The sequence below is a fragment of the Choloepus didactylus genome, chromosome 18 (genome assembly GCF_015220235.1).
Source record: "Choloepus didactylus isolate mChoDid1 chromosome 18, mChoDid1.pri, whole genome shotgun sequence".
Taxonomy (NCBI): domain Eukaryota; kingdom Metazoa; phylum Chordata; class Mammalia; order Pilosa; family Megalonychidae; genus Choloepus; species Choloepus didactylus.
Genome location: NC_051324.1, coordinates 49754537 through 49780382, shown reverse-complemented (window position 1 = coordinate 49780382; position 25846 = coordinate 49754537). Strand labels below are relative to the sequence as shown.

At 60.1% G+C, this 25846-nt stretch overlaps 1 protein-coding gene across 4 annotated transcripts in view; it reads right to left on the bottom strand.

The window, feature by feature from the left end:
* Positions 1-919: 919 nt before the first annotated feature.
* Positions 920-25846, bottom strand: part of RARA (retinoic acid receptor alpha) — a 34360-nt gene continuing 9433 nt past the window's right edge. The window contains exons 2-9 of one of the 4 annotated variants that reach the window (XM_037808574.1): positions 23308-23847; positions 9350-9498; positions 7872-8013; positions 5790-5950; positions 5384-5560; positions 4254-4458; positions 3215-3373; positions 920-2588 (exon numbers count right to left, since the gene is read on the bottom strand). In XM_037808574.1, the coding sequence (XP_037664502.1) occupies positions 2371-2588; positions 3215-3373; positions 4254-4458; positions 5384-5560; positions 5790-5950; positions 7872-8013; positions 9350-9498; positions 23308-23485 (1389 nt within the window). In that variant the 5' untranslated portion in view covers positions 23486-23847 and the 3' untranslated portion in view covers positions 920-2370. Of the gene's footprint in view, positions 2589-3214; positions 3374-4253; positions 4459-5383; positions 5561-5789; positions 5951-7871; positions 8014-9349; positions 9499-14624; positions 15343-20979; positions 21690-23307; positions 23848-25846 lie in introns of those variants that run through there. The other 3 variants (XM_037808576.1, XM_037808577.1, XM_037808575.1) reach the window with 3 other exon arrangements.

The window sequence follows — 25846 nt, the reverse complement described above, 5'->3', positions numbered from 1 at the left end:
AGCAGCCCCCAGGGGAAGGCTTTGCCTCTGCCCGCCCCCGCACCCTGCCTACCCTCCCCTGATAGTCTCCTTCGCCACCTCCCTGAATCCGTCAGAACTCAGTGCTTGATGCTTAGGTGGGGGCTTCAGGGATCCAGTTAAGAGCCCTGGTCTGAGGTGGGAGCCCTGAGTACCTGTCCCTGAGCTGCTACTAACATGCTGTGTGACCTTGGGCAAGGAACTGCCCTCTCTGGGCCTTGATGAGTAGGATAAGGGGCTGGTCTCTGAGGGCCCTCGGGGCCTCCCACTCTCATTCCTCCCCGCCAGGGGCATCCAAGCCTTCCTGAAAGCTGTCGCCTTAGGCGTGGGCAGGGAAGGGCTGGCCGGGCCTTCCTGCAGGCAGAGGGAGGGGCTGGCCTCCTAGACTTCCACCCCAACCCTGTGTTCTCTGAGATTTTCACGAGCCCCTGACCCCAGCCCCCTGCCAGCTTTCATTCCTGCCATGAAGTTCAAGTCTGAACTAGAACTCCCAGACCTAACTTCCGGCATCCCAAGGGCCAGGGCTCTCTCCGGGCAGAAGCTGGCTCCCCCCTCAGACTGAGACTCCCTGAGAGGCAGAGCTGGCTTCCGCCCTCAGATTGGGGAGCCCCTGAACCTAGGGCAGGCTTGCCTCCTCCCCGCAGACTGTGGCCTTTCCATGGACTGTGTACACAGCGCTTCCTGAGGCAGTTCTGTCTCCTTCCGCAGGAGCTCCAAAGACCCCAGCACGGGGAGGAAGGCCCAGAGGCAGCTTGGGGAGGCCCATTTGCCAAGTCCTTGGCCCCTGGCACTCACATCTGGCCAGCAGCGGCCCAGAGCCCATTGGGAAGCCCCCCCATTCCAAGCCCTGTGCCCAGATACCAAGAGAAGGGGCAGAGGCAGCGAGGTTCTGAGGCGCGTGTAGAATAAATATAACTTTATTCTTTATCCAGTAGATCTCAGTGGAAAGTCCAACAGTAACAGGTGCACAGCGGCCTCCGTGGGATGAGGCCCCTGCCCCAGGGCAAGAAAGGCAGGGCATCGCCAGCGCCCCAGCCCAGGGGTGCAGGGGTGAGGGGAGGGGACCCCTGTGGGCCCGCCCTGAGGGGCAAGTAGGGGGCATGAGCGTGGGGCAGGCGGGGGAAGTGGGGGCCAGGGGGTGGAGGGACTCACGCCAGTGCCCGTCTGTCCTCAGTGTGTGTGTGTGTGTGTGTGTGTGTGTGTGTGTGTGTCTATGTGTGCGCACACGTGTCTGGGGGCCCTGTAGGGGTGCTGGTGGCTGTGAGGCCGGGGACAGGGGCAGCTCAGACCCTTTGGCCAGCCCCTTCACAGTGGGGTCTGGGGGCTTAGGTGAACAGGTCCTGTTGGGGAGGCAGCTCTGTCCGAGGAGGACTGAGAAAGCTGGTGGGTGTGCTCCAGGGGCCCCCAGCCCCGTCCCCCCTTCCCTCAGGGCTAGCGGGGCAGGTGCCAAAGGCCCAAGCCTCCTCCCTCTCGGGGCTGCTGGAAACTGTCCACATCCAGGGGGTACGCAGAGGGAGGGGGGGGGGATGGCTGCTTCCACAGCACAAAGGAGGGGAGGGCAGGCCTCGGAAAGTTAGTATTTCACAGTTTTAAAGAGAAAACTGAGGAGAAAAAGGCTGGGGAGGAAGGCGAGGGGGGTACAGGGACATGGAGGGAGAGGGGGAGCCCCTTCTGAGTCCCATCCCTTCCCCAGGATCTGCCCTCCCCCACTCCAACTATGGATCCAGCTCCCCCCCAAATACACAGCACAGATTCCTTCGGTATAAATGTGCTTAAAATGAAAATTCTTATTAAAAAAAATCAAAACCAAAAAAAAAAAAAAAATTAAAATAAAAACAAAACCAGCGAGAATTAATACCTGGGGGTTGGTATGGCAGGGTATGTACAGGGGGACCCCCCCCACCCCTGGCCCGCCCCCTCTGTCACCAACCAAGGCAGGAGGGAGAGGTTCCCCAATTGGGGAGCAATGGCTTGCGAGTTCTGAGGATGGGGGAGCCAGGTCCTGGCATTTGCTGGTGATGAAGATGTGGTGAAGTGGGCAGGGGGACGTCTTGATGAACATGAGGCTGCCAGGCGCCCCCCAGCCCAAGGCCCAGGTCCAGGAGTCCTCACGCAGTTCACAGCCTTTTGCCCCCCAACGCCAGCCCAGGCTCAGGAGAGGGCAGTCCGTCGCGGGCCTGTGCCTCTGTCCGAAGAGCCACCGCCTCCTCCCTCCTGTCCTCAGGGGAAGGTCCCCGGTTCTGTCTGGGAGGACAGGTGGGGGACAGGGCTAGAGGGGGCCCCACGGTTGGTAAAAAGGCAGAGAAAAGGCGGGGCGTGGGAGCGAGGACTGTGTCCACGGGCCGCGGGCAGTCACGGAGAGTGGGTGGCCGGGCTGCTTCTGTTTGAGCTGGGGCTGAGGCTGGGGCTACAGCTGCCTGGTGGGGGGGCCAGGCCACCCCCATCCCGCCCCCCGCCCCCCGACTGTCCACTCAGAGTGTCCAGGCCCTCGGAGTTCTCCAGCATCTCCTGGATGAGAGGTGGCATGGAGCCCGGGATCTCCATCTTCAGCGTGATCACCCGCTCAGCCCCTGCCGGAAAGGAGGGGGCAGAGGTCAGCACCCCAGGCCCACTCGCCCACCCAGCAAGTCTGGCTCCAGGAGGGCTGCTGGGGCTCGGGGAGCAATACCGTCACTGTCAGCATCGATCGTGCATTGAACTCGGGGCTTGGTTCCTTTACATAAGCCAGCTTCCTCACCCCCAAGGCCAAGGACAGAGGGGCAAAGTGGTTACGCACGGGGGGCACCCAGGTCGGACCACCTGCGTTTGGCATTGGGTCCTTCCTACGTGTCGTGTGCTACAGATTTTCCTTCTGTCACCTGACAACGACTCTGCAAAGACCATCATTATCCCCACTCCTCAGATGGGAAAGTGAGACTCCAAGGTACCAAGTGACCTGTACAAGGACACACACCCACAGGGTCTGGGTGCTCAACCAGCATGCAAGGGGTTGCAGCCGCCCTGGAGCAAGACAGGAGGGCGAGGTCTCAGGTGGGAGCATGTGGGGTCCAGAGGAGTGGGGCACCGTCTGGGCCCAAAGTAGGGGATGCTGGTTCAGATGTGGGGGGCACCCCCTGGACGTCAACAGTGCTCCCAGTGCTGGGGGGCCCGGCCCTGGGACACATCGGGCATCACCCTCGGGGTGTGAGCTCCTCACCCTTGGCACTGATGCTTCGCAGGTCAGTGATCTTCATCAGCATCTTGGGGAACATGTGGGGGCGGCTGGGCCTCCGCTTCCGCACGTAGACCTTCAGCGCCTCAAGCAGCGGCTCCTGCAGCATGTCCACCCTGTCTGGCTGCTCTAGGTCCTGCCGGTCTGAGAAATGAGAAAGCAGAGAGGAGCCCCCTCGAGCAGCTGCCCCGGGCCAGCCCGACGGGATCACAGCGGCATTCCCAGCGTGGCCACTGGGGGGCGCACCTGCCCAGGCCACAGCCTGAAGGCCGGCCCAGCAGGCCTGGGGTGGGGCTCCTCACCCTGGCTCCCCTTTCCCCACAGCAGAGCAATGCGGGGAAGGGCTGTACGCTGCGAGTGGGGGGTGGAGGCCTAAAGACCCTATGGCTCATAAATGTGAGCAAAGAGGAGCTGCAGACAAGTGTCATCCAAAGCCCCCCAACAGCCCAGTTTGTGGGAACGGGTCCCCTGCACAGAGGCTCTGCCATCTGGCCAAGGGGAAGGGTTCCCAGGCAGTCCCCTACTCCCACCCCGTTCTTATCCTTTTTTTTCCCTCCCACCCCGTTCACATTCTGGAGACCAGTGTGATGTGGCAAAAACTAATCAAATGCTAACGGCAGCCCCTGTCTACTGGGTCTTACTCTGGGCAGCCCTGCTTTAGTTATTACCACCTTAATCCTCCCATCAACTTTATGAGGTGGGGGTCATTACAGCCCCCATTTTACAGGAACAGAGGCTCAGGGAAGTTCAGCAACCTGCTCGAGGTCCCACCGCTGGTCAGGATGTGAGCCCAGGTGATCTGACCCTCCTGCCTTCCCCCTGAGCCCCTCCAGGAGCGCTGCCCCAGGAGGAAGGAACCAGAGGTCAGGCCCCCATCACCACTCCCTCGCTCGGTGCCCACAGACCAGCCCCTGCCCTTCTGAGCCTTGGTTTCCCCCTAGGGGAAAGTCCCTTCCTGATCTGATGCTCTCTGAACAGCTCCCTGGGGGAGACTCCGGGGACCCAAGCCCCAGCCCCAGCCCACCTCCACAGATGAGGCAGATGGCGCTGAGCAGCCCCGTCTCCGCATCATCCATCTCCAGGGGCAGCAGCTGGTTGGCGAAGGCGAAGACCAGGTCGGTGAGGGGGCCGAAGCCAGCGTTGTGCATCTGGGTCCGGTTCAGGGTCAGCCCGTCCGAGAAGGTCATGGTGTCCTGCTCAGGTGTGTACCGCGTGCAGATCCGCAGGATCTGGGTGCAGAGGACGCAAACGTTCCAGGACTCAAGCCAAACACCCCCGGCTCTCCAGCACCTGCATTCCCCAAGGACCACCTGGCAAACACCTAGACCAGTGTTGTCGGAGAAAACTTCCTGCGTGCTCTCCAATCCAGCAGCTACTAGTCACACGTGCACTGGGCGCTTGAAATGGGATTAGTGCAAAAGAGGAACTGGATTTAGTTTCATCTTCTAATAATTAATTTGAATAGTCACATGGGGCTAGGGGCCATCGTGTTGGATAGTGCAGCTCTAGATCATCCTGACTCCAAGCAGAGAAACACATATAGTGATTGTGTCTCCTCCAGAACTGTATCTAGTTAGGGATGCCCCCTCCTGCCCCTCCTTCAAACTCCTGAATGGCACTCCCTCTGGGACATCTTCACTGGGGACCTGTCCCAGGCAGCTGTGGCTCCTTCTTCTGCCAGGAGGGGGCAGCCCTCCTCCCTATCCATGGCCAGCACTTGTCAGTTTGGCAACCTCTATTTGTAAGTCTGGGGCCTCCACCAAACAGAAGGTTGTCAGGAGAGAGGATCCTGTTTCTTTCACCTCTGGGTTCCTGACAACCAGAGCAAGGCCTGGCCAGGGAGGGAAGATCCTGGGTGAACCTTCATTAGTGACCAAATGGATATGGATAGATGGGTGGCAGGATGGGCTACAGATGGATGGATGCACACATGGGTGAGTGGGTGGGCCACTGCACATCTGGGAGCTGAGCGGAGAAGCGCACAGGCAGATGGCTGGCAGGCAGAATTTGGGTGAGAGGAAGGGTAAATACTGAGTGGGTGGGCATCTGGATGGGGTGATTCCAGACGGACTGTAAGCGGGTGGCTGTTTGGGTGGGAGGACATCTTCCCAGGACACAGGGGCTGGGCCCAGGTGGGCAGGGACAGCCCCTCACCAGGATGTCCAGGCAGGCAGCCTTGAGGAGGGTGATCTGGTCGGCAATGGTGAGGGTGGTGAAGCCAGGCAGCTGCTTGGCGAATTCCACAGTCTTAATGATGCATTTGGTGGAGAGTTCACTGAACTTGTCCCAGAGGTCAATGTCCAGAGAGACACGTTGTTCTGAGCTGTTGTTCTGGGAGAAGGGGGGTGATGAGGGCCTTCTCCTCCACGGTACCCCTTCTCAGCTGGCCCCACCCAGCCTTCACTTCCTGCAAACTCCTTGGAAGGAGGCAGCAGGAGGAGGGGGAAAGAGGAAAGGGAAGGATGCAGAGGCCCAGGTGGGGGTGGGGAGGGGAAAGCCCAGTAGAAGGGGTGCCCCATGGGTGTCCATCCTGAGCCCCGGCAGCCCGGAGAGGCCGTACCGTAGTGTATTTGCCCAGCTGGCAGAGGGCAGGAAAGGTTTCCTGATGCGCCTTGCGCACCTTCTCAATGAGCTCCCCCACCTCCGGCGTCAGCGTGTAGCTCTCGGAGCACTCAGGCTTCGGCACCTCCTTCTTCTTCTTGTTTCGGTCGTTCCTCACCGCTGTGGAGGGCAGAGGCCAGGGCCGGGTTAGGGGGCAGGTGCATGGCCCACCCCAGGCCCAGGGCCCTTCCCCAGCCCAAGCGCCTCCTACTAGCCAGAGAGTGGCTGGCTGGGCAGGTCACCAAGGAGGGCACACACGCGAGGGCATGGAAGGCAGAGCTCCGCCCCGGTGCCCAGCTCACCCCCCGACCCCAGGGCCTCGAGACCACGGCCGTGTCCATGCACACCCGAGCCGTGGCCAGAACTCCAACGCATCTACTCCAGGTGGGTGTCACCGGCTGAGCGCCTGTGTGCAGAGTGTGTCCCCACCTCCCACCATCTCCCTGGCCCCCACTCCTGTCTGTTTCCAGGAAAGTCCTGCCCAGTCCTCCTGGCAGCTTTCTCCCTGGGGGTCCCTGGGACTGGCTCAGAGCAGCCTGGAGCAGGGAGTAGGGCTCCCCAGCCCAAGTGGGGGGCTGGGTGGGGAGAATCTCTTGGCCCATTAGCCGGAGAGCTGACAAATCACCAGGGGCGCTGAGCCACACACACCACTCGGCTTTAAAGAAGCGATGGGGTCGTTACCAGCCGATTATCCCAGACACACAATCACTCACGGCCAGTGGTGGTGGCTGCTGACGCGGGAGGAAGGAAGGGTGGGGGTGAGGGGGCCTGGGGAGGGGGCAGCGGGTGGGGGGGGAGCTGGCATAATTTGAAGATCACTCATGTCGATTCTGCAAATTCAATAAAGTGCAGGGGAGAGAAGGGAGAGGGAGAGGGAGAGTGGGGGGATAATTTGGGAAGAGAAAATTGCAGCTGTGACAAGACGTTTATCATTCGGAAGCTTTAATTCTATTGAAATGGCAGCTGCTCAGCTCCGGGGCACAGAGCAGCCCAGAGAGGGGAAGGCAGGAGGGAAGGGGGGAGTTGGCGGTGGAAGGCAGAGGGGGTCCCCACCCTGGTCCTTCTGTGCTTTCAGCACTGGGAGCGGAAGGAGGCAGAAGCAGAGGAAGGAGGTGGTGAGGGACCCTTAAGCAGAGGGTGCCAGGCCTCGGGGTCCCAAGTTGTCACCCACTCCTGCAGTGGGGAGCCTCTGCCTCTCCTGGGTTAAGGGCAAGGTATCCCCCAGGCTCCATGGGGAGGTGGCAGGATGCTGCGGGGCCCTTCCATTCCTGTCTGGGGCTCCCTGTGTATCCACCCCCCCCCCCACCAAGTCTTTTCTCACTTCCCTCTCCCACTGCCCTTCCCACAAAGGTCTAGGGGGTCCCATAGACCCCTCCCCCATCCTCCATCCCCCAAGGCTCAGGCTCCATGGCAACGGCCACGCAGACAAGGAGGCGTCTGTCAGCGTCATTTATCTCTGACATCATCAATCACCGGTCACCACGGCAACACCCATGCTTCAACACAAGAGGGTCTCTGGGTCCAGCTCCTCCCTCCCTCTCTCTCGGCCTCAGCTGAGCCCAAACTGGAAACCCCTTATTCCTCTGGGATCTGGGAGGTCCCAATTCTCTCTTCCAACTCCAGGTCCCAGGCCTAACCACACAATGGCTTTTGATCCCTGTGCCTGCCCCCACCAACCTAGCACCCCTCCGAGTTCAGGCCCTCCCACATAAAACGGGCTCAGGTATGCCTCCGAGCCCCACCACCCAGCCAAGCAGGGCATGGAAGACAGCAAGCTGGGTGGCAGACATGTGTGCAATGTGTGCGAGTGCACATGGCCAGACACACTGTATTTAAGCACTGACCACCAACCAGTACCCAGACACACAGCCAGCCAGGTCCTCGCAGCTACACAGACACCAACCTTAACTATGAGCCTGGGCACCACTTGCGTGCACATTCGCGTACACAGACACCCCTGCGCCCCTGCTCCCGTGGCCTTCAGGGGGCCCTCAGGCCCTGCCTAGGGCGTGGCTGGGCCCCTGGTCCCTGTGGTACTCACACTCCTTGGACATGCCCACTTCGAAGCACTTCTGCAGCCGGCAGTACTGGCAGCGGTTCCGGGTCACCTTGTTGATGATGCAGTTCTTGTCCCGGTGACAGGTGTACACCATGTTCTTCTGGATGCTGCGGCGGAAGAAGCCCTGGGGGTGTGGAGGGGAGGGAGGAGGTCAGCCACACCCACGCCGGGAGCAGTTCCTGGCCTGTAGCCTCCGCCCAGGTGTCGACCCAGAGCCTTTGGCCATCATCAACCTGGGTGGGCCAGACAAGGGGGGAGAGGGCTCACCTCCCAAGATGCTGCCTAGGAAAATCCTAGCACCTGCCTAAACGCTGCAGGGTGGGCAGGGGTCTTCCTTCAACCCACACCCACATTCCCAGCCTCCTCCCCTCTGGAGAAAAGGGCCTCAGCAAAAGGAGTAGAAGCTGGCTGGGAGAAAGGCAGAGATCTGGAACCCAGAACCCTTGGCTCAGAACACAGGAAGAGAGACCAACCAGGAAGAGGCCGAGGAGGGAGACACACAGGCTGGCCGGGGAGGGAGGCCCCCACACGTGCACACACATGCACGCATGTCCTCATGAGCCAGGCAGCAAGCAAAACAGTCGCCAGCCAGACGGACGTGCACAGACTCACCACAGAGACAGACCCGGGCTGGTCAGAGGCTCCACCCACAGCCTAACCAGTGTGGCAGACAGACAGACAGATAGACCAAGGGCAAGCCAGGAACCACCAGACAGGATGGCAGACACACAGAGTCTGAGGCCTTGCGCTTTGCCCTTGACCTTTGCCCCACACCTGGGGAGAGCTACTCCAGGCTGAGCAGTAGCCCAGAGTCCAAAGTCCCAAAGCTGTGCAGCTTCTGAGCCCCAGTCTCTATAGTCTCCAGGGGAAGAAACAGGTACAGAGGCTCAGACCCTGGGAAGGAGAAGCAGAGCCCAGAGCCACTGGGAAAATGGCAGCCACAGCGCCCTGGGGCCTAACACGGGGGCAGGGAAATCCAGCTGGACACCCAGGAGGCCACAGCCTGGGTACTGCAGGGGAGACTGAGGCAGGGTGCCAGCCTCGAACTGCCTCCTGCCAGGCTGCCATGGCACGGTTCAAGCAGGGCCGCCGGGGGCAGCCTCCTGGGTCCCCAGCCAAGAGCCAGGCGGCAGCCAGCTCGCCATGGCAACCCAGGCAGCGGTGACAGCAGCGGGTGCACGCCCTGCCAGCTGGAGGTCGGAGAAAGGGAAAGGTGCTCAGGCAGGGTGGAAGGGGATCTCTGGTTCGGGGAGCCCTTGCTCATCCATGGGGGGGGGGGCAGTCCCTATCCCCGGCATCTCCCCCTCCTCCAGGCCTGCCACCACCTTCTGAACAGAAGCAAGAACAGCAGCCTCAGGGACTCCCCCACCATCACCCGACTGCATGCTCCCAGGACACGGAGATGGGGACATCACACTTATCTAGTCACTGTTGTCCTTCCCAATGACCCCCCAACTCACCTTGCAGCCCTCACAGGCGCTGACCCCATAGTGGTAACCTGAGGATTTGTCTTGACAGACAAAGCAAGGCTTGTAGATGCGGGGGAGGGGGGGCGGGGAGGGAGGGCTGGGCACGATTTCTTCCGAACTGCTGCTCTGGGTCTCTATGGCTAGAGAGAGAAGAGGGTGGGGTGGTTAGAGACCCAGGTCGCCATCCTTAAGACCGTGCCCCACCCCACCTCAGGGCCTCTCCCAGGACCCTCTCCCAGCCTCATCGTTCTGGGCACACAGCCTCGGGAAAGCTGGGATTCCCGAGCTGGATTCGGAGAGGGAGTCTGCCACGGGAGCTTCCAGCACCGCGTCACTCCTGTCCACTTCCCTCAGGACCCCCCCCACAGCGAAAAAAACAGAAAAGATCAGATTACAGATCTTCAGCTTGCATGTGTGTGCATACATCTATGCCTGGGGCTGGGAGTGAGCCCAGGGCTAAAGCCCCCACCCTTACTCTGCCAGGCCCCAATCCCCCAAGTTAGGAAGGAGTTAAGGCATGGTGAGGAGGGAGGGAAGAGGACACAGGCTGGGGGCAGAGGAAACTGGGGTCAACAGGATATTCAGAGCCGGCCGCTCCCCGCCCCCTCTGCTTCCGCTATCCTCCACCCCCCTCTGCCAGCGGCCACAGCCCCTCCCCCACCAAACAATCCCCTGACCAGGGGGACCCAAGGCGGGGTGTGCATGAAGAAGAGACGCCTACGTTCTGCCTCCCTGCTGGAGGTGGGGCAGAGCAGGCAGGGTCTCCCCGAGATAGGCAGAGGGACCCCCTGGAGTCAGGGAGCCGGGCCTCCCGTGGACCTGGAAGCCCATCACCCTGAGAGCCCCCAGTCTGGGGGGGGGGGCATGACAAAGGGGTCCTGTTCCCATCAATGCCCTGTCTGTCCTGCCTCAGTACTATGTCCGAGTTATCACCCCCTCCCCTCCTGTTATTGGACTCCAAGAGGGCAGCCAGGAGGGGTGACCCAGCCTGCAGGGGCAGCCCCCACGAGCCAAATCCTCCTCGGTGCCTGGCCCCGTGCCCTCACCCCAGGCAGAACGGGGCTGGGTTGGGTGGGGGCTCCGTGCCCAGACCCTCAGCCCAGATCCTCAGTGGGGGATATACTGGGTGGGAGAACCAGGACTGAGGGAATCCCAGATTCCCAAGGGGCCACCCAGCATCCCCCTGAGGCCCTTCCAAAGTCTCCAGGTGGGAGAGGAGACCTCACTGAGTAGAAGGATCCCTGTCTCCTCCCACACCCCAGAATCCTATGTGGCCCCACTCCAAATTCCAGCACCCAGGGTTCTGGCATTCAAAGGTGTCCAGGGCTCCTGGCCCACCCACCTTACAGCCACGATCACGTGGCCCCAAAGTCTGGGTACGGGGAGGACATGCCTAGACCCTGGGGTCGGCCATGCTACTACTCCCCCTTACTTGCAGACACACATGGTGGGGGGTGCCAGGTGGTAGACGGCTAGGGATCAGTGCCAGCACTGCTGGAGCCCCATGTCCCCTTCCCTGCCCATAGACAGACCGGCAGGCAGCAAAGGGACAGTGGCCTACCTCCCCACCCAGCCTCTTCTCTGACCTCCCCCGGCCCTTCTACTCCTTGCCCCAGTACCAAACTGCCCTGGCCTGGTTTCTCCCCCACTTCATTCTCCCGGAGGCCAGACAAGCAAATCAGACAGGCGGGGAGGCCTGAGAACAGATGCTGGGGGTGGGGTTGGGGGGCCCGGGGGGAGGACAGGAGGCAGAGGGGTGAGTGACAAAGGAGCCCTTTGTTGGACTAACTTTTTCCAAGACGTAAAAGCAGTAACAATAGACAATCCAGACTGCTTGCGGCTGGGGGGGGGGGGGGATGGGGATGGGGGTGTCAAGGACAAGAAGGGGGCACAGCCTAGAATCCCGGTCAGCATTCCAACAAGGAGGGAACCAAGGCCTTGACCTCCCCTCCCCTCCTGATCTACCCTTTGCCCTGCCCCCCCCCCCAAGGCCCTGCCTCTAAAATAGACCTGTCTCCAGGGGGAGCGAGGACCTGGGCAGCTCTGGGATACCAGCAGGGCGGAGGGAGGGCAGGCACAGAGGACACCAGGATGAGGGCAACAGCTCTAACGCCGGGGACAAACTAGAGGGGCAAAGGCCGGTGGAAATTTGAAACTAAGGCAAAGTCCAGAGGGTGTTTATAGAACCGAAAAAATGTGCTTTTTAAAACTGGTTTTTGGCAGGATGAGGGAGATGACCCCAGGCAGGGGCTACAGTTTGGGCTGGGTGAGGCCTCGCTTTGGCCGGCTGCCTCTGAGACTAATGCGCCCTGCACCTGCACCCTCAACACATCCCCACCTGTCACCAGGTAACAGCTCTGAGGGTTCCAGCTCTGCCCTTTGAACCAGAGCCCGGGTACAGACTCCCCTCCCAAAGCCTCCAGGCAGCAGTCAAAGGGAGGAGAGGCAGGGGCGGGGGCCTCTGGGACCCCTCAGACTCTGAATCAGGACCCAGCTTTAACTCTGCACGTACAGGTCCGTCTGGGGACCGGAGGGGGAGGTACTGCCGTGCCTGGCCCCTCCCCTGCTAATCTCCCTCCCCAGAGGCCCAGCCCACAAATCTCACCGCTTCCTGCAGAAGGACTAAGGCTGGGGAAGCACCACACCTCCTCGGCTCAAAGTTCCAGCGCCCAGCGGAGGGCTGGAACCGGCCCAGGAAGCCAGGTGTCCCCTCCACCGGCACTGCCAGGGTCCCCCTCCCCGCTGCCTCCCTCCGGGGCGGGCGGGCGCGCAGAGCGCTCCGGATTCCCCACGCCCCAGAGCCCTCGCAGGCTCGCACAAGGGGCTGGTTTCCTGGAGGAGATCAGCAGGAAATCGGCCGGGCCCCCGGCCAGCGGCTCCCCTCCCAATGCAGCTGGCGCCCGCTCCTCCGCAGCTCCCCGCGCAGCCCCTGGGGAAGGGTGGGGAGGGGGCGCCCGGCCCTCGGTACCGCCCTTCCTCCTCCCGGGGAGAGGGTGGGGGTGGCTGGGGCACAGCGGCGGAAGAAGGCCCCCAGCCCAGCGGCCGCCGATAAGCATCTCCCCTCCCCCCACTAGGGGCATCCACGTGCTTCACATTCTTGGACGTCTGGGAGCGGGCGGAGGCGTGAGCCGTGATTGGTGGGGACAGATGGGGCGCCACATCCTGTGCACCCCCTGCCCTCTAGTGCACCAAAATGGGGGCTCTGGGGAGGGAAGCGAGGTCTTGTAGGACCCAGGAGGTCTCCTCCCCCCACAGCCAACCAGCTGTCTCTTCCCACCTCCAGTGGAGGTGGCAAGAGAAAGTGGAAAATTCTCCATAAGGGAGCTGGGGGGTGGTTCCAGTCCCTAGAGGACCCCACACAAACACCAAAGGGCTCCTTCCAAGGTGCTGGCATGAATCCCATGTGCCCTGGACAGGGTCTAGTCCCCAGCCCCAGCCTTGACTGTGCCTCCAGGAGGTTCCTGGGCCTCAGAAGCCCGGCGCCCACACTGCTATCCCAGTCTTGGGGCCTGAGTCCACAGATACCTCACCAAAATACACAGAGACCAGGGGAACTGGGAGCCCAGGGCTCTAGCTCTACATCCCACCCACTCCCAGACCATCATCCAGGAGTCGAGGGAAGCAAGGCTCACCCAACCCACCACCAGCCCCCCGACTCTCCACACTCCTCTTGTCCGTCCAGTTCTGGTCCAGGAAGAACCAGGCCGTTCCCAAAGGCTAATGAAGGAGCTGGAGCCCTAGGGCTGAGGTCTCAGCCCCCACCCCCCCCCACCCCCCGCAAAGAGTGGCCCTGGCAGCCCCGTCCCACTTAGCCCATTGCGGGGAGAGGGGCCCTTTCCTCCAGCGCTGGGAGCAGGGGAAGGGTCTTGGCCTCACACCTCTCACCTCTCCCTTTTCCCAAAGTCATCCAACGCTCACACCCTCCTTTCCCACCCACAGCAGCCTTCCAGCCAGATTCTACCCTAGAGGCAAAGGTCAGGGGGCAGGACCAGAGGAAAGAGGAAAGGCTGGGTGGCTCTGGGGAGGGGCAGAGGTGAGGTCTCTCTCCATGTAGGTCTCTCTCCCTAGCGCCAGAGGGGCTGGCTGGGTGGGGATAAGCTCTTTGCCCTCCAACTCTTCTCCCGTCCGCCAGACCCCCAGGGACCCCCTCCGCCCCTCCTCCCTGGCCTGACACGCAGGAGGGAGGCAGCACGGCAGGGAGGGTGGGAGAACCTCCAGGGAGAGTTGAGCCCAGTGGGGGGGAAATGGGGGGGGAGAAACCCGAGCCATATAACAATAAGCCCCAAGTGCCTGCCTGCCCCCACCCAGTGCACACTGCCTCACGGAGGGGTCTGCGCCAGCCAGGTGCGCACCCCATGCTCTCTCAGCTCCCGCGTGTGCAGAGCCCCTTCTTCAGAAAGGGCAAGGTGTTCAGGACTACAGGGTTCTCAGCAGCACCTCTCTTAGGAAGGGACAGCCCAGTGCCTGGCCCTATCCCCTAGTGAAGACAGGGTAACAAAAGGACCTGGTGATGTTGGCAGGAGGTGTGTTCCTCATTTCCAGAGTAGCTCCAGGCCCACAAAAAAACAAACTCATCTCCCAGAGAAAAGCCAGAGTGGCTTCTCCCCTCCATTTCTGAGGCAAGAGCCTCAAAGGTGCCAGCCAAGTGTCGGGGGCCAGGACACCCCCAGAGGGACCAGGTGCCCCTCCTTGAGAGTGGTGAAATGGATGGATGTCTGATGAAGCTGCCCCTTTCTGTCGCACCCCACTGCCAACACCAGAGACATGGAGCAGCCCTGACACCCACTCTAATGGGCGAAAGCAGGGGCTGGGAGCAGCAGCTGTCACACAGAAGGGGGCTCTCCCCCAGGCTTTGGCCTGGGTGGGATCTAGGGGGTGGGCCCCTCCCCCTCAGCAGACAAGCCCCCAGACAGGACTTCACCCACCGCCTGAGTGGAGAAAGGGATTCCAACAAGACGGTATAAATAGGGCAGAAGGGGCTTCATTTACACTGGAGGAAGTGCAAGGGGAGAGGAACCAATACTTTCTGAAAGGAGGAACCCCTGAAATTCGTCAGCCCTAATCCCTAATATATCAGAAACAGCGCCCGGGGTTAGTTGGGGGAGGTTCCAATTGTCCAGCATGGGCACCCGAGTTTCAGCAAGAAAGATAGGGGAAAGCAAAGGGTCGAGGCAAGTGTCCCCCGGCCCGCATCCGCGGGGAGGAGCGGAAGCCCCCGCCCCCCGTCCCCACCCCCCACCAAGGAGAGGGGGAGGCCGGTACCTACAGTGGTTTGAGCCATTCCAAAGCGGAGTCCGAAGTGGGGTGGAGTAGGGGCCGGGGGCGGGGAGCCCCTTCTCCGGGAGCAAACAGGCCCGGTTCTGGTTATAAAAATCCACCACTAGAAAGGGGTTAGGGGTGGGGGTGAGCCCCCCCACTTCCACACTCTCGTACATCTTCCCCCGCGAAGACAAGAGGTCCGGGCGGGGTGGTCCAGCGCGCCGTCCCCCTCACTCAGCCGGCGGCGCCATCCGAGGAGAGCCGCTGAGGGCGAGGGGCACGTCCCCCCACCCGGACTGGTGGCCGGGCAGGGGGCCGCCCCCTGCCCTGAAGTCCCCGCGTCTAAGTCCGCCGACCGCTCCGCCAGTCCCAGGTGAAAAGCGGGGAAGTTGTGAGTACGGGGAGAGGGGGTCCCTCGGTTCTCCCAGGGAACGCCCGGCACAGGCCCAGAGACTCGGCGGTTTCACCTCCAGAGGACTCCCGTCTGGAGTCTCACGGTGTCCGACACAGAGTCCGGCGGCTCCCCAAGTCCGCAGGCCAGGGGCGGGATCAGCGCAGGGCGGGGGTGGAGGAGGTCACCGAGCACTTCCTCCTCCCCTCCGGGGCTCCCGGCTTCTCCGGGGCGAGGATTCCGAGTGGGGGTGGGGACCACGCGCGGCTCCGCCTCCGCCCAGGGCCCGGCAGCCCGCAACTCGCTGGGTCTACGATGGTGCGCGCCGCGGCACCCCACCCCAGCCCTGCGCGCCCCCACTCCTCCCTGGACCCCACCCCCTTCCCTCCGCCCCGCCCCGCCCAGGCACCGCCCCGCCCAGGCACCGCCCCTGGCTTAACCCTTTCCCGGCGGGTCTGGCTGCAGCCGGTGAAATGCAGGGAACCGAGACAGAGGGGCGGGATGAGGATAGGGAGTGGGGGGAGCCTGGGAGAGGGAGGAGAGAAGAGGGAAGTTAAGGGAAAAAGGCACGAGGGGAGGAGTGCGCACAGTACCCGAGGAGGCTGGGGACGGGAAGAGGAAGGGGCTGCGGGCGGAGGCAAGGACGGAACAAGGGCGGGGGTCTTCCCCCATCCCAGTTCCGGCTCCCAGCCTCCCCCTTGGTTTGGTCAATCCCCGGCCCGGCGAAGACGGGAGGGAGTGGGGTGGGGAGGAGGGGGGTGGTCCCGGTGTCCTCCCCGCCAACAATCCCCCAACCCAGTCCGGGCCTCATTTGCCTAATGCAATGCGACTGAACTCTCGCTGAACTCGCCCGGCGGCGCCTCACCTCCGGGTGACCCACCCACCGCTGCCCGTGACATCACCCGCTCGCCAGCCCGCCCGCAGGGCTCGCCCGCCGGCCCCCTGCTCGGCCCGGCCCGGCCCGCGTCCCTGGTGATGGAGAGAGCGGCCGCGGGAGGGGAGGGGCCGCGGGGCTGTGACTAAGCGTTAGGGCCACGAACGCGGCGTGCCGGGTGTCCCGGGTGTGACATTGTGCAGCTCGAGCGCTGTGTCGGAATGAGACAACCGCTGGTGTCATTGTCTGTGACATCATGTGAGACTCCGGCCGCCCGCCCGCCGGAACCCTACGCTCGGAGCGGGTGCCGTCGGCACAGCACCTACAGAGGGTGCTTCCAGCGAGCCAAGTCCCGCCTAGAGTGTCTCCCGCCCCGAAACCAGGAGCACCCCCCTCCCGGTGCCTTCCAGCTGACCACTTCCTCCCGGAAGCCCTCCGGACGCCTGTTTCATTCCAAGAAAGGCCCAAAAGAAGGGAGCTTCCCAATTACTCCCTTACCCTATGCCACCTGCTCCTTTACTCTAAAAAGAAGGGATGGGTAATTACATGCCTCTCAAGGATATTTTTCTAAAAGCCAGGTTCTTTACATATGTTGTCATTTAATCCTCACAGCAACTCCACAACAGATCAAGTGGACATTATTCCGATTTTACAAATAAAGAAACAGGCCTTAGCAGACTACGTAGGTTGTCCAAGGTCAAGCTACTAATAAAGGGTGGACCCGGTATTTGAGCTTTCTGCTGCCAAAGCCCATGTTCCCATCAGGCCGAACTGATTGTAATTCAAGAAATATTGTATTTTCTGAGCGCCTCCTATGTGGATTCCCTGGTGAGCAAAACAGTCCCTGCTCTTTTAGACTTTACAGAGCAACAGACATAAAGCAAATAATCACACATGCAAAAATATAAATATAAACATATATAATTGCAAACTGAGAAGAGTGCTATTATGACACAAATGCTTTGAAGGAGAATTAATAGAAGTAACAAATTTTGGTTGACGGGTCAGAGAAGACTTCAATGCAGAGACTTAAAGAAAGGGTAGAAGTTAGCCAGGCAAAGAGCAGTAGGCAGTGAAATCCCAGTAGAAGAGCCTGTGCAAAGGTCCTGGGACTTTAGAAATTGGTAAATTCATTCCAGGACTGACAGAGGATAAGGGTGGCTAGAGCAGAGAATGCGGGGGTGGGAGTGGGGGCACAGGGCAAGGCTGGAGAGATGGGCTGAAGCCAGACCAGACAGGCTTGTAGGCCCAATAAGGATTTTGGATTTTATCCTAAATACATTGAGAAACCACAGAAAGTTTCCAAGCAGAGGAGACGCAAGATCTGATTTACAGAGTAAAAAGATCTTTCTAGCAGCTATGTGAAGAATGGAGGGCAAGAGATACCAGTCAGACTCTCCTGCAAGAATCCAGGCAGCAGACAATGGTGGCCTGGCCTAGGAAACTGGCTGTGGTGATGGATAGAGGAAGGTGGATTCACCAGATATTCTGAAGGTAGAATCAGTGGGGGGATGGGAAAGGAGGTAACAAAGAGAACTCTGGTTCTGGCTTATGCAACAGCGAGAAGTCCACTATGCTGCTGGACAGGTGGATATGTGGTCTGGGGCAGGTCTACAAGCCCTGGGAGTAGACGAGATTGCCGGGGGTAGGAGGGGAAAGGCTTCCACGGCCTTTGGTGTCTCTCCTCCTAAATGATGCAGCTCCTGGGCACCAGTCATGTACCAGGCTCTCTGTTCATGGCCACGAGGTGCTAAGGCACCAGTGACCTGTCCCTGCCATCAAAGACCTCATCGCTGGGGAGAGATCTCCCAGATGATCACAACTCATGGCAGGAACAAGGTGGGGTATTAGTAACTGCGTGGTAGAGGGATGAGTGCTAAAAGAGAAAAAAAAAATAAAGACCCACAGGCATTCAGAGGGAGAGACAGTGTTGCAAGGAAAGGGGAACATCTGCGAAGGTTTCTGAAAAGAGGCGGCATTCAAGATGTTCCTTGAAGGATGGAGAGGATTTCCGGAGCAGGACAGGAGAACAGAGGGGATGGGAGTGGAGGCCGGGGAGTTGAGATCCTTTGTCTGGGCAACAGCAAGGTCGTGGGGAAAGTCAGAGCAGAACACTGTGTTCTAGGGAAACGGGAGAGGAGGAAGAAAGGAAGGCTGTGGCCAGCCACACGGGTCCCCTCCTGTGGCAACTGTCTGCAGGCCTGGGGCTCAGCCACATCTCCCACAGCTCCTTCTCCAGGGCTTTACATTTAGTAGGCCCTCAGCAGCTATGGGCTGAACTGAACTAGCCCTTCTTGGGCCAGGCAGGGCTCCCTCCTGTCCCCACCCCCATCTGGAGGGGATGACAGACAGGAAATCACGAGGCCCAGCACCAGGCATCAGGTCCCAGCACAGGGTGGCCACCCCCCAAGACAAGGCCCGGCTCCACTTCGCCCCTTGTCACCACTGCCCACACGGGCTGCTTCAAGCTCGCCAATGCCCTTGCCAGCAAGCAGGGACTGTAGCCTCATGGCAACTTGCCCACCCAGGGAGGGATTATGAGTCTTGTTTTCAAGAGGAGGAAACAAACTCAGAGAGACATGGGGTGACCTGCCCAAGGCCACATAGGAAAAGGTGTCCTTTAAGACTTCTGCCCACAGGTGCCTTGGTCTGTGGGCTGGCTGGAGTTTCCAGCAACCCAGAGAGCTCCATGACGAGGAGATGGTCTCTATTCTGACCTAGCCAGGGCTGAGTGGCCTCCAGTCTACCCTGGGAGACCAGACACTGTGCCCCTACTCTGTGGAGGGGGAGGGAGGGAAAGTCTGAGCACCACCCCAAAATGCTTTGGAAAAGGGAACGGCTTCCTCTTTCCTCAGATGCTACCCCCCAAAGGGCAGTGAGGACCTGAATTGGCATAGCCCCACGGACACACGCCCCTTGGCATGGGGTGGGCACAATGTCTCAAGCCCCGGCCAGCCTAAGAGCAGCCTAAGTGACCCCTCCTCCAGCCCAGGCTGGGGTCCTGTGCAACAGGGGGCCTGTGCATTATCAGTGCTGGGAGATAAAAGGTGAGGGGCTCCATTTGCACTGAAAACCCCATGTCTTTTGGCTGACTCTGCATTCTAGATGCCATGAAAGGCATCTAGGCCGTGCCCCTCCCCCTGGGCTGTCCCTCCTATTGTCCAGGGAAAGGGTGGAAAGAAGGGAGGGAGGGTGCACAGGCAGCTTCCTCCAGGATGCCCTCTCGGACTGCAAAGGAGGTGGAAGTGGCAGAGGAGAGGGAAGAGGCAAAGGGCACCCACCCCGTCTCCTCTCTGTCTCCTGCCAATCTCACCACAGACCCCCTGGCCGTCCCAGCTGCTCCCTGGTCTCCAGGCACACAGGGTGAAGATGTGGACAGCCAAGTTTTGAGCTGCCCTTTGGGGCTCCCACCACCGGGCTCCTCTGTTGACTGCTTCCAACTTCCCTGCCCCCATTCCCCAAATGGAAACAAAATAAGACTAAGAACTGTGGCTTTTACACTCTGTTCCCTGAGTGTCTGTCTGGAGATGGGGGAGGGTGCCCGCTGAGCTCTGCAAACTCCTGTGGGCTGCAGTGGGCAGATTCGGGGGTGGTGCCGGGGATGAACAGATTGTATCTGCAGCTTCCAGGACAGGATGGGGATCTGGCCCTGTGCCGCTTACCTCCCTTTCCCTCTAGCCTTCAAGATCCAAAACAGGGAAGACGGGCGGGGGTTGGGTTCTTCTCTGCGCCCCCTACTGGGGGGAAACGGGGTGGCACTGCAGAAGCAGGACCTGGGCCATGGGGGAGGGGCTTCCAACAATGGCACTGACCCCCCAAGGGTCTCCACACACAGGAGTGTCCCCCACTGCAGCTGCCTATGTGGATGGCGGGAAACATCCAGCCTTACAATCCCACAGACCCAATTCTACCATCACATGACCACAGCCAGTTCTTGTCTCCTCATATGTAAATGAGGATAACGTCCCTCTCCCTAGGACTGTAAGGATTAGGATTTGTATAAAACATAAAGTTCCTGACACACAGTAGGTGCTCCACAGACATCAGCATCCTTTCTCTCTAACTCTCACCTAGTTAGAACATGAATCCCTTTCCACGGCTGTAGCCGCTGCACCTATCAGGTGCGTGGAGCTGAGTGCATTACGCCAACGATTTTGCCTAATGCTCAACCATCTGAGGGAGGTTCTGGTATTACCCCCATTTTACAGACTAGGAACATGCTCAGAGAGGTTATCAGCACATAGTCAGTGTGGAAACCAGACCCTGAACCCAGGGCCGGCTGGCACCCACATCTGAGCCCTTCACCGCTAAGCTACAGTGCCTGCTCCACAGCCCCGAGTTTGCCCCTTGCCCATGGCATTCCCAGGGTGAGCAACAAAAAAGGCAGGTTAGTTTTCCTGTCCAGCCTAGAAGAGCCATAAGAAATAGAGACCCTCCCCTCCCAAACACAGCTACAACCGGGACGCAGTCGGCAGGCCACGCCTCCTAACCCGCTCAATGCCCCAAAACACCCCAGCAAACTGATCCGACTTGTCTTCCCCAAACACATTCAACTCTCTGACCCTCTCACCCAACCTACCAGAGCCATTAACTCCTCTCCCAACACACCCAACCTTGACCCCCCACTGTTAAAACACACATGACCCTGACCCCTCCTTCCCAAAACATACCACCATGACCCTCCCCACAATGCACACAGAATCCCAAACCTCCACAGTAAATACGAATCTTCAGAGACCTAACCAGCCCCAGAGGCTGCCTGGGAGAGCAGTGGGGGTGGGGGTGGCTGCTGGGGGGATCTGTACTGTCCCTGAGCCTCCTTCCCTGACACCCTGGGAGATGGCAGCAGGACAAACACCCACCCTTCCTCCCCCATGGTGACCCGGAGAGGATTTCTGTTGTCCACAGGCCTCCAGGACCCAGAACACCTCGGGCCCCTCCTCTCCCCACCTGAGGGGCAGAATGAAAGGAGGGGGGACCACCCATACATCTTTGTTTGGTGGGGAGTGGGAAGAGGGAGACTTTTGCGCTGGACTTCCCACAAAAGGGGTGGCAGAGGAGCAGAGCACCACTCTCTGCAGGAATGGGGGTGCTCACAGATTTCACCTCTCCTAGGAACCGCCATACCCCTCCCAGGCCAGCCCCAAGGCAGGGAGGAACAGAGGACAGGTGTCTCCATCTCCACTGCGGGCAGGTTTCTTATCTGTCATGCTTCACTGCCCAGGCTGACGAGCTCTGATCACCAGGCCACCGGACCCTGCCGGTGAAGAAGGGACATGCTGGGCTCGCACAGGCCCAGGGACACACCTCTGCTTCCAGAGAAGGGGAAGGTCAAGTTGACGCTCAGAAGCTGGGGACCAGGGTAGGAAGAGGAGTTGTTTACTAGGAAGGGGGGAGGAACTGGGAACCCTCACAGAGGGAGGGGGCAGGAAGAGGGCATTGCCCAACCTGGGTGGGGAGAGTCAGAGGCTACACTTGCCCAAAGAAATGTGGGTACCCCACCCCTGCCCTCACCCTGGGAGGAGAAGGCTTACCAGGGTGGGAAGCGGGGGAATCCGGAAGCCCTCCCCACCAACCTCTAAGAAAGAGGAAGCAGCTTGCAACATTTCAGGGGAGGGCAAAGCATTCTCTGGGCCTGGCACAGGACCAGGCAGGGGCAGAGGCCAAGCACAAGCCACCTCCTGCAACCCTCCCTCAGGTCCAGACCCCCGCCTGGGGGCTCTGTCCACATCACCTGAGGAAAGGGCAAGCTGCCCACAGGCACCAGGTTACAGGCCCCCAATTTCTTTCCCTCCCCCCAAGTCCCACCCTGGCAGGAAGTAGATGCTCTTCCAGCTCCAGTTACCCGAGCCCAGAATCTGAACCCCAGTCCCTTCAGATACAGCAAACAATCCACAAAGATAGTAGGAACCCACAGACACACCCACCCATTCCCCAGCAACCCTGAGCCCCAAGGACTGGCCTTCCCCTATCACCTGACACAGACCAGAAGACCAGACCAAAATCGGTGTTCAATATGCCATCCACCTAACACTTCTGTGTGAGGTGGAAAGAAGTAAACAGAAGGAGGTTCAAGGAAGGATGGCAGAGGAAACTGAGGCAGCATCTGTGTTGTTACCCCCACCACCAGCCATAAGAGTTGGGGACATAAAGGAGCAGAGACACAGGGTCCCACTCCTAACTGGCTGGTGGAGCCTGGGAGGGAGGTGGCCGCAGCGGAGCCGGAGGAGGCGAGCCAGGAAGCAGTGGTGGCAGTGGGCAGGGAGCCAGTGCGGGCAGTGAGGCGCCCGGCCAGGGCCTGCCCCAGGGACAAAGAGACTCCCTGGCTCCGGGGAGAGAGTGCTGCCCCCACACTGAGAAGGGGGCCCTGACCCAGCCCAGCAGGGCACACAGGGCAGTGGTGCCAGGCAGCTTGCCAGCAGCCCTGGGAGGAGTGGTGGGTGCCCAGAGCAGGGTGTTCAGTCTCTGCCAGCCAGGAGAGGTGGGACACGCTTCCCAGGTCAGCAGCTGACCGCCCCGCCGGCCGTCCAGGGCCCGTTCCGCTGCTTCCACCCCTTCCCGCCCCAGGCCAGGCCCCGGCTCCCTCCTCCCCCCAGCCCTGGCCGGACGCCCAGTTGGGCCCTGGGGGCCAGAGTTACAGTAAGCGGCCTGGCAGGCCCCAGGCCTGGACTCTGCCAGCTGGCCACAGCCACCGCCACCTCCCACTACCTGGCTCGGCCAGCCTGGGAAGGGTACAGAGACCCCCAGCCAGCCAACAGGCGACCCCTGTGACAGAGATGGAGGCAGGGAGAAAACACAGGCCCTTCCGAGAGCACCATGCGTCCATGCTGAGTGCCCCCTCCTGGGGTCCTCACCGGCTCTCCCGGCCCACTCCGGGAGGGGTCTCTCTCTACCTCTCCCCACAAAGGGAAGCACATGCTAGCATGGCCGTGAGTAGAGCTGGCAGGCGGAAAGGAGCGGACCCGGCCAGCCTGCCTCTGTCTATTCCTTCAAGCCCTTTCCCTCGGAGGCCTGGGGGGGTGGGGCTGGGGAGTAGGTGGGTACCCTCTTGGCGGAGCTACCAGTTCCACCAAATTTTGAGAGGTTTGTTTATCCTCCTTGAACCTCTGCATCTGGTCCCTAGAGCTATTTATAAGACCCCCAATGGCAAAGCACAGCAAAGGGGCTTGAGGAGCACTGCAGGCTCCAGACAACATGGTTCCATCTTTCCTCCTGCCACCCCCAAATCAAACACAACCCCCGCTGAGCAGCCTGCAACTGTGGGCTTTCATCCTCAAGCCACCCAAATGACCACCCCCTTGTCTGGGGGCGTCCTCACTGCTCACCCTGCCTACAGTACAACAGATGCGCCCGGAGCCCAAGCCCTGAGGCCCTGCCCGCCCTCCACGGCCCCCTCCCCCTGAATCCTCCTGCCCCCCAGCTTACTGGCTGGCGATGGTGTGCTATAGCCGCTAACTGGAAGCTGGTGCTGGAGAGTGGTCAGAGCGCCTGGCGGGGAGAGTCCACCCAACATAGGAGGGAAGAAGAAGGCGTAGGGGGGCACCGGGTATCCATTGAGGTGCCCGCCCCCAGGTGTCGGGCAGGAGCTGCTGTTGCTGGCCATGCCAAGCAGCCACAGAAGGACAGGCAGACAGTCCGGCAGCGAGCTCTGGCGGGCTTCAGGCCGCCCCTCCCCGGGGCATGGGGCCCAGGCCCAGAGGGGGCTTGGGTGGTCAGCCCACCCCCCCTTTCTGTCCCAGAGCTGCTGTCGAAGGCCAGCAGGCTAATCTCGGCCACCTGGAGCCCCCACCCGAGCTGGGGGCCGGGTGGGTTGAGGGGCGTCCCTGGAGTTGGTCCTTTGCTCAAGCAGTTCTGTGGGCTGGCACTTTCCTGGGAAGGTCCAGAGCTGGCCCTCAGGGCGCCGAAAGGGAAGCCACTCCTAGACGGGCCCCGTCGAGGCGGCTCGGGGGGGCATGTCCTGTGATGCTGCAGAAAGAGGAAAGACAGGTGAGTGGGCACTGAGGAGCAGGCACATGGGCATTCCCCACGGAGCTCCCCAACCTGGGCGGCCGGAGATTTTCCCGTGGCACCCGGCTGAGCAGACAGCTGGCACCATGCCTGGCTGGCAGAGACGGCCTGGGAGCAGGGCCCAGACACTGCTGGGGGTGGCAGGATAGCATGGCCAGGCTGGGGAGACAGGGACAGAGCCCAGAGCGGTGGAGGGCCTCTCACCGCAGTCCCGGGGGGAAAGGGCCCACGGTGCCACCCTACAGGACCCCCATAGCTGAGGCAGGCGGCTGGCCCTCCTTCCTCCAGTGAAGGTTACCTGAGGTCAAGATGCAAAGAACGTGTGCTTATGGAGGGGCAGGGGGAGGAAAGGCCGCTTCCCTAAAGCATTGGCACTTCTCAGAAAAATGACTCCTAGGCCAGGGTGCCTCTTACACCACTTCCCCCCAAAATCCAAGTCCCAGCACCCCAGATGCGCCTGTGCCACAGACGTTGGGAGGAGGTCCGTTTACATACACACAAATGGGGAAATGGGAACCAAGGACTCTCCTAGGCATCACCCCCAAAGCTTAAAGCATGCACAGGCCAGGGGCAGGGGGGCAGGGACTGCTGGGGATGGAAGCCCCCTCCCCAGGCAATGCATGGGCAGGGAGACTCTCAGCCTTCACCCATGTACTTCTGTCTGCAGAAGCAACACCCCCGGAATAGGGTGGGAGGTGGGCAGAAGAGGAAAAGCCAGGCGCCCCTCCCCCACCCCGCGTGTGCACAGATCCACACCCTGTTTGAACAGCTGGGGCCAGAGGATTCGCATGGATAACACCAGGGGGAGAGAGAGAGACGGATATGGGATGTGAACCCGAAGTCCATGCCACAGGGAGACAGAGCCCAGCAGTTCCAAAAGCAGAGAGGCAGCAAGAGAGAAACAGATCCACGAGCGGATGATAATCCATTTTGGGCGTAGGAGATTATAAACAAATACACCACACACACACACACACACACACACACACACACACACATTATATTTATAAGAAAGACAAAAGAGACAGACAAAAGCAGCCAATCAAAACCACAATAAACTACCACCTCACACCCGCTAGGATGGCTATAATCTAAAAGATAACAGCAAGTGGTGGCGAGGATGTGGAGAATTTGGTGGGAGTGTGAAATGGCACAGGTCCTTTGGAAAACAATCTGGCAGGTCCTCAGAATGTTAAACATAGGGTTACTGTAGGACTCAGCAATTCCACTCCTAGCTACACACCCAAGAGATATGAAAACACAGGTCCACACAAAAATCTGTACATGAATGTTGTTATTCATGATAGCCAAAAAGTGGAACTGACCCAAATGTCCATCAACTGATGACCAGATAAACAAAATGTGGTCTACCCATACCATGGAATATTATCTGGCCTTAAAAAGGAAGAAATGATATATGCTACAGTATGGATGAACATTAAAAACATTAAGCTAGTAACAAAAGACTACATGTTATATGATTCCATTGATGTGAAATGTTGAGAATAGGCAAATCTATGGAGACATAAAATAGATCAGTGGTTGTCTAGGGCTGGGGGGTGGGACTGGGGGAAATGGGGAGTGACTGCTAATGGGTATGTAGGTTCTCTTTGGGGTGATGAAAATGTTCTAAAATTGATGGTGGTGATGGTTGCACAACTCTGAATATACTGAAATCACTGAATTGTACACTTTAAATGGGTGTTTTATGATATGTGAATTAAATGTCAATAAAGCTGTTTTGGGAATAAAGAAAAAAGTAGGCCACTGAGACCGAAAATAAGGACTGCCTCCGTTCCCAACCCCTCTCCAGTCCTCTGGGCTCAGGCCACACCAGGGGACAAGCATGTGGCCAGCACTTGGCCGAGGCCCAGGTCTGAGATGGGGGATCCCTGCCAAGGCCACTGTGGAAGAGACCAGGGCATCTGGGCCCAGCTGGGCTGGGGAAGAGAAGGAG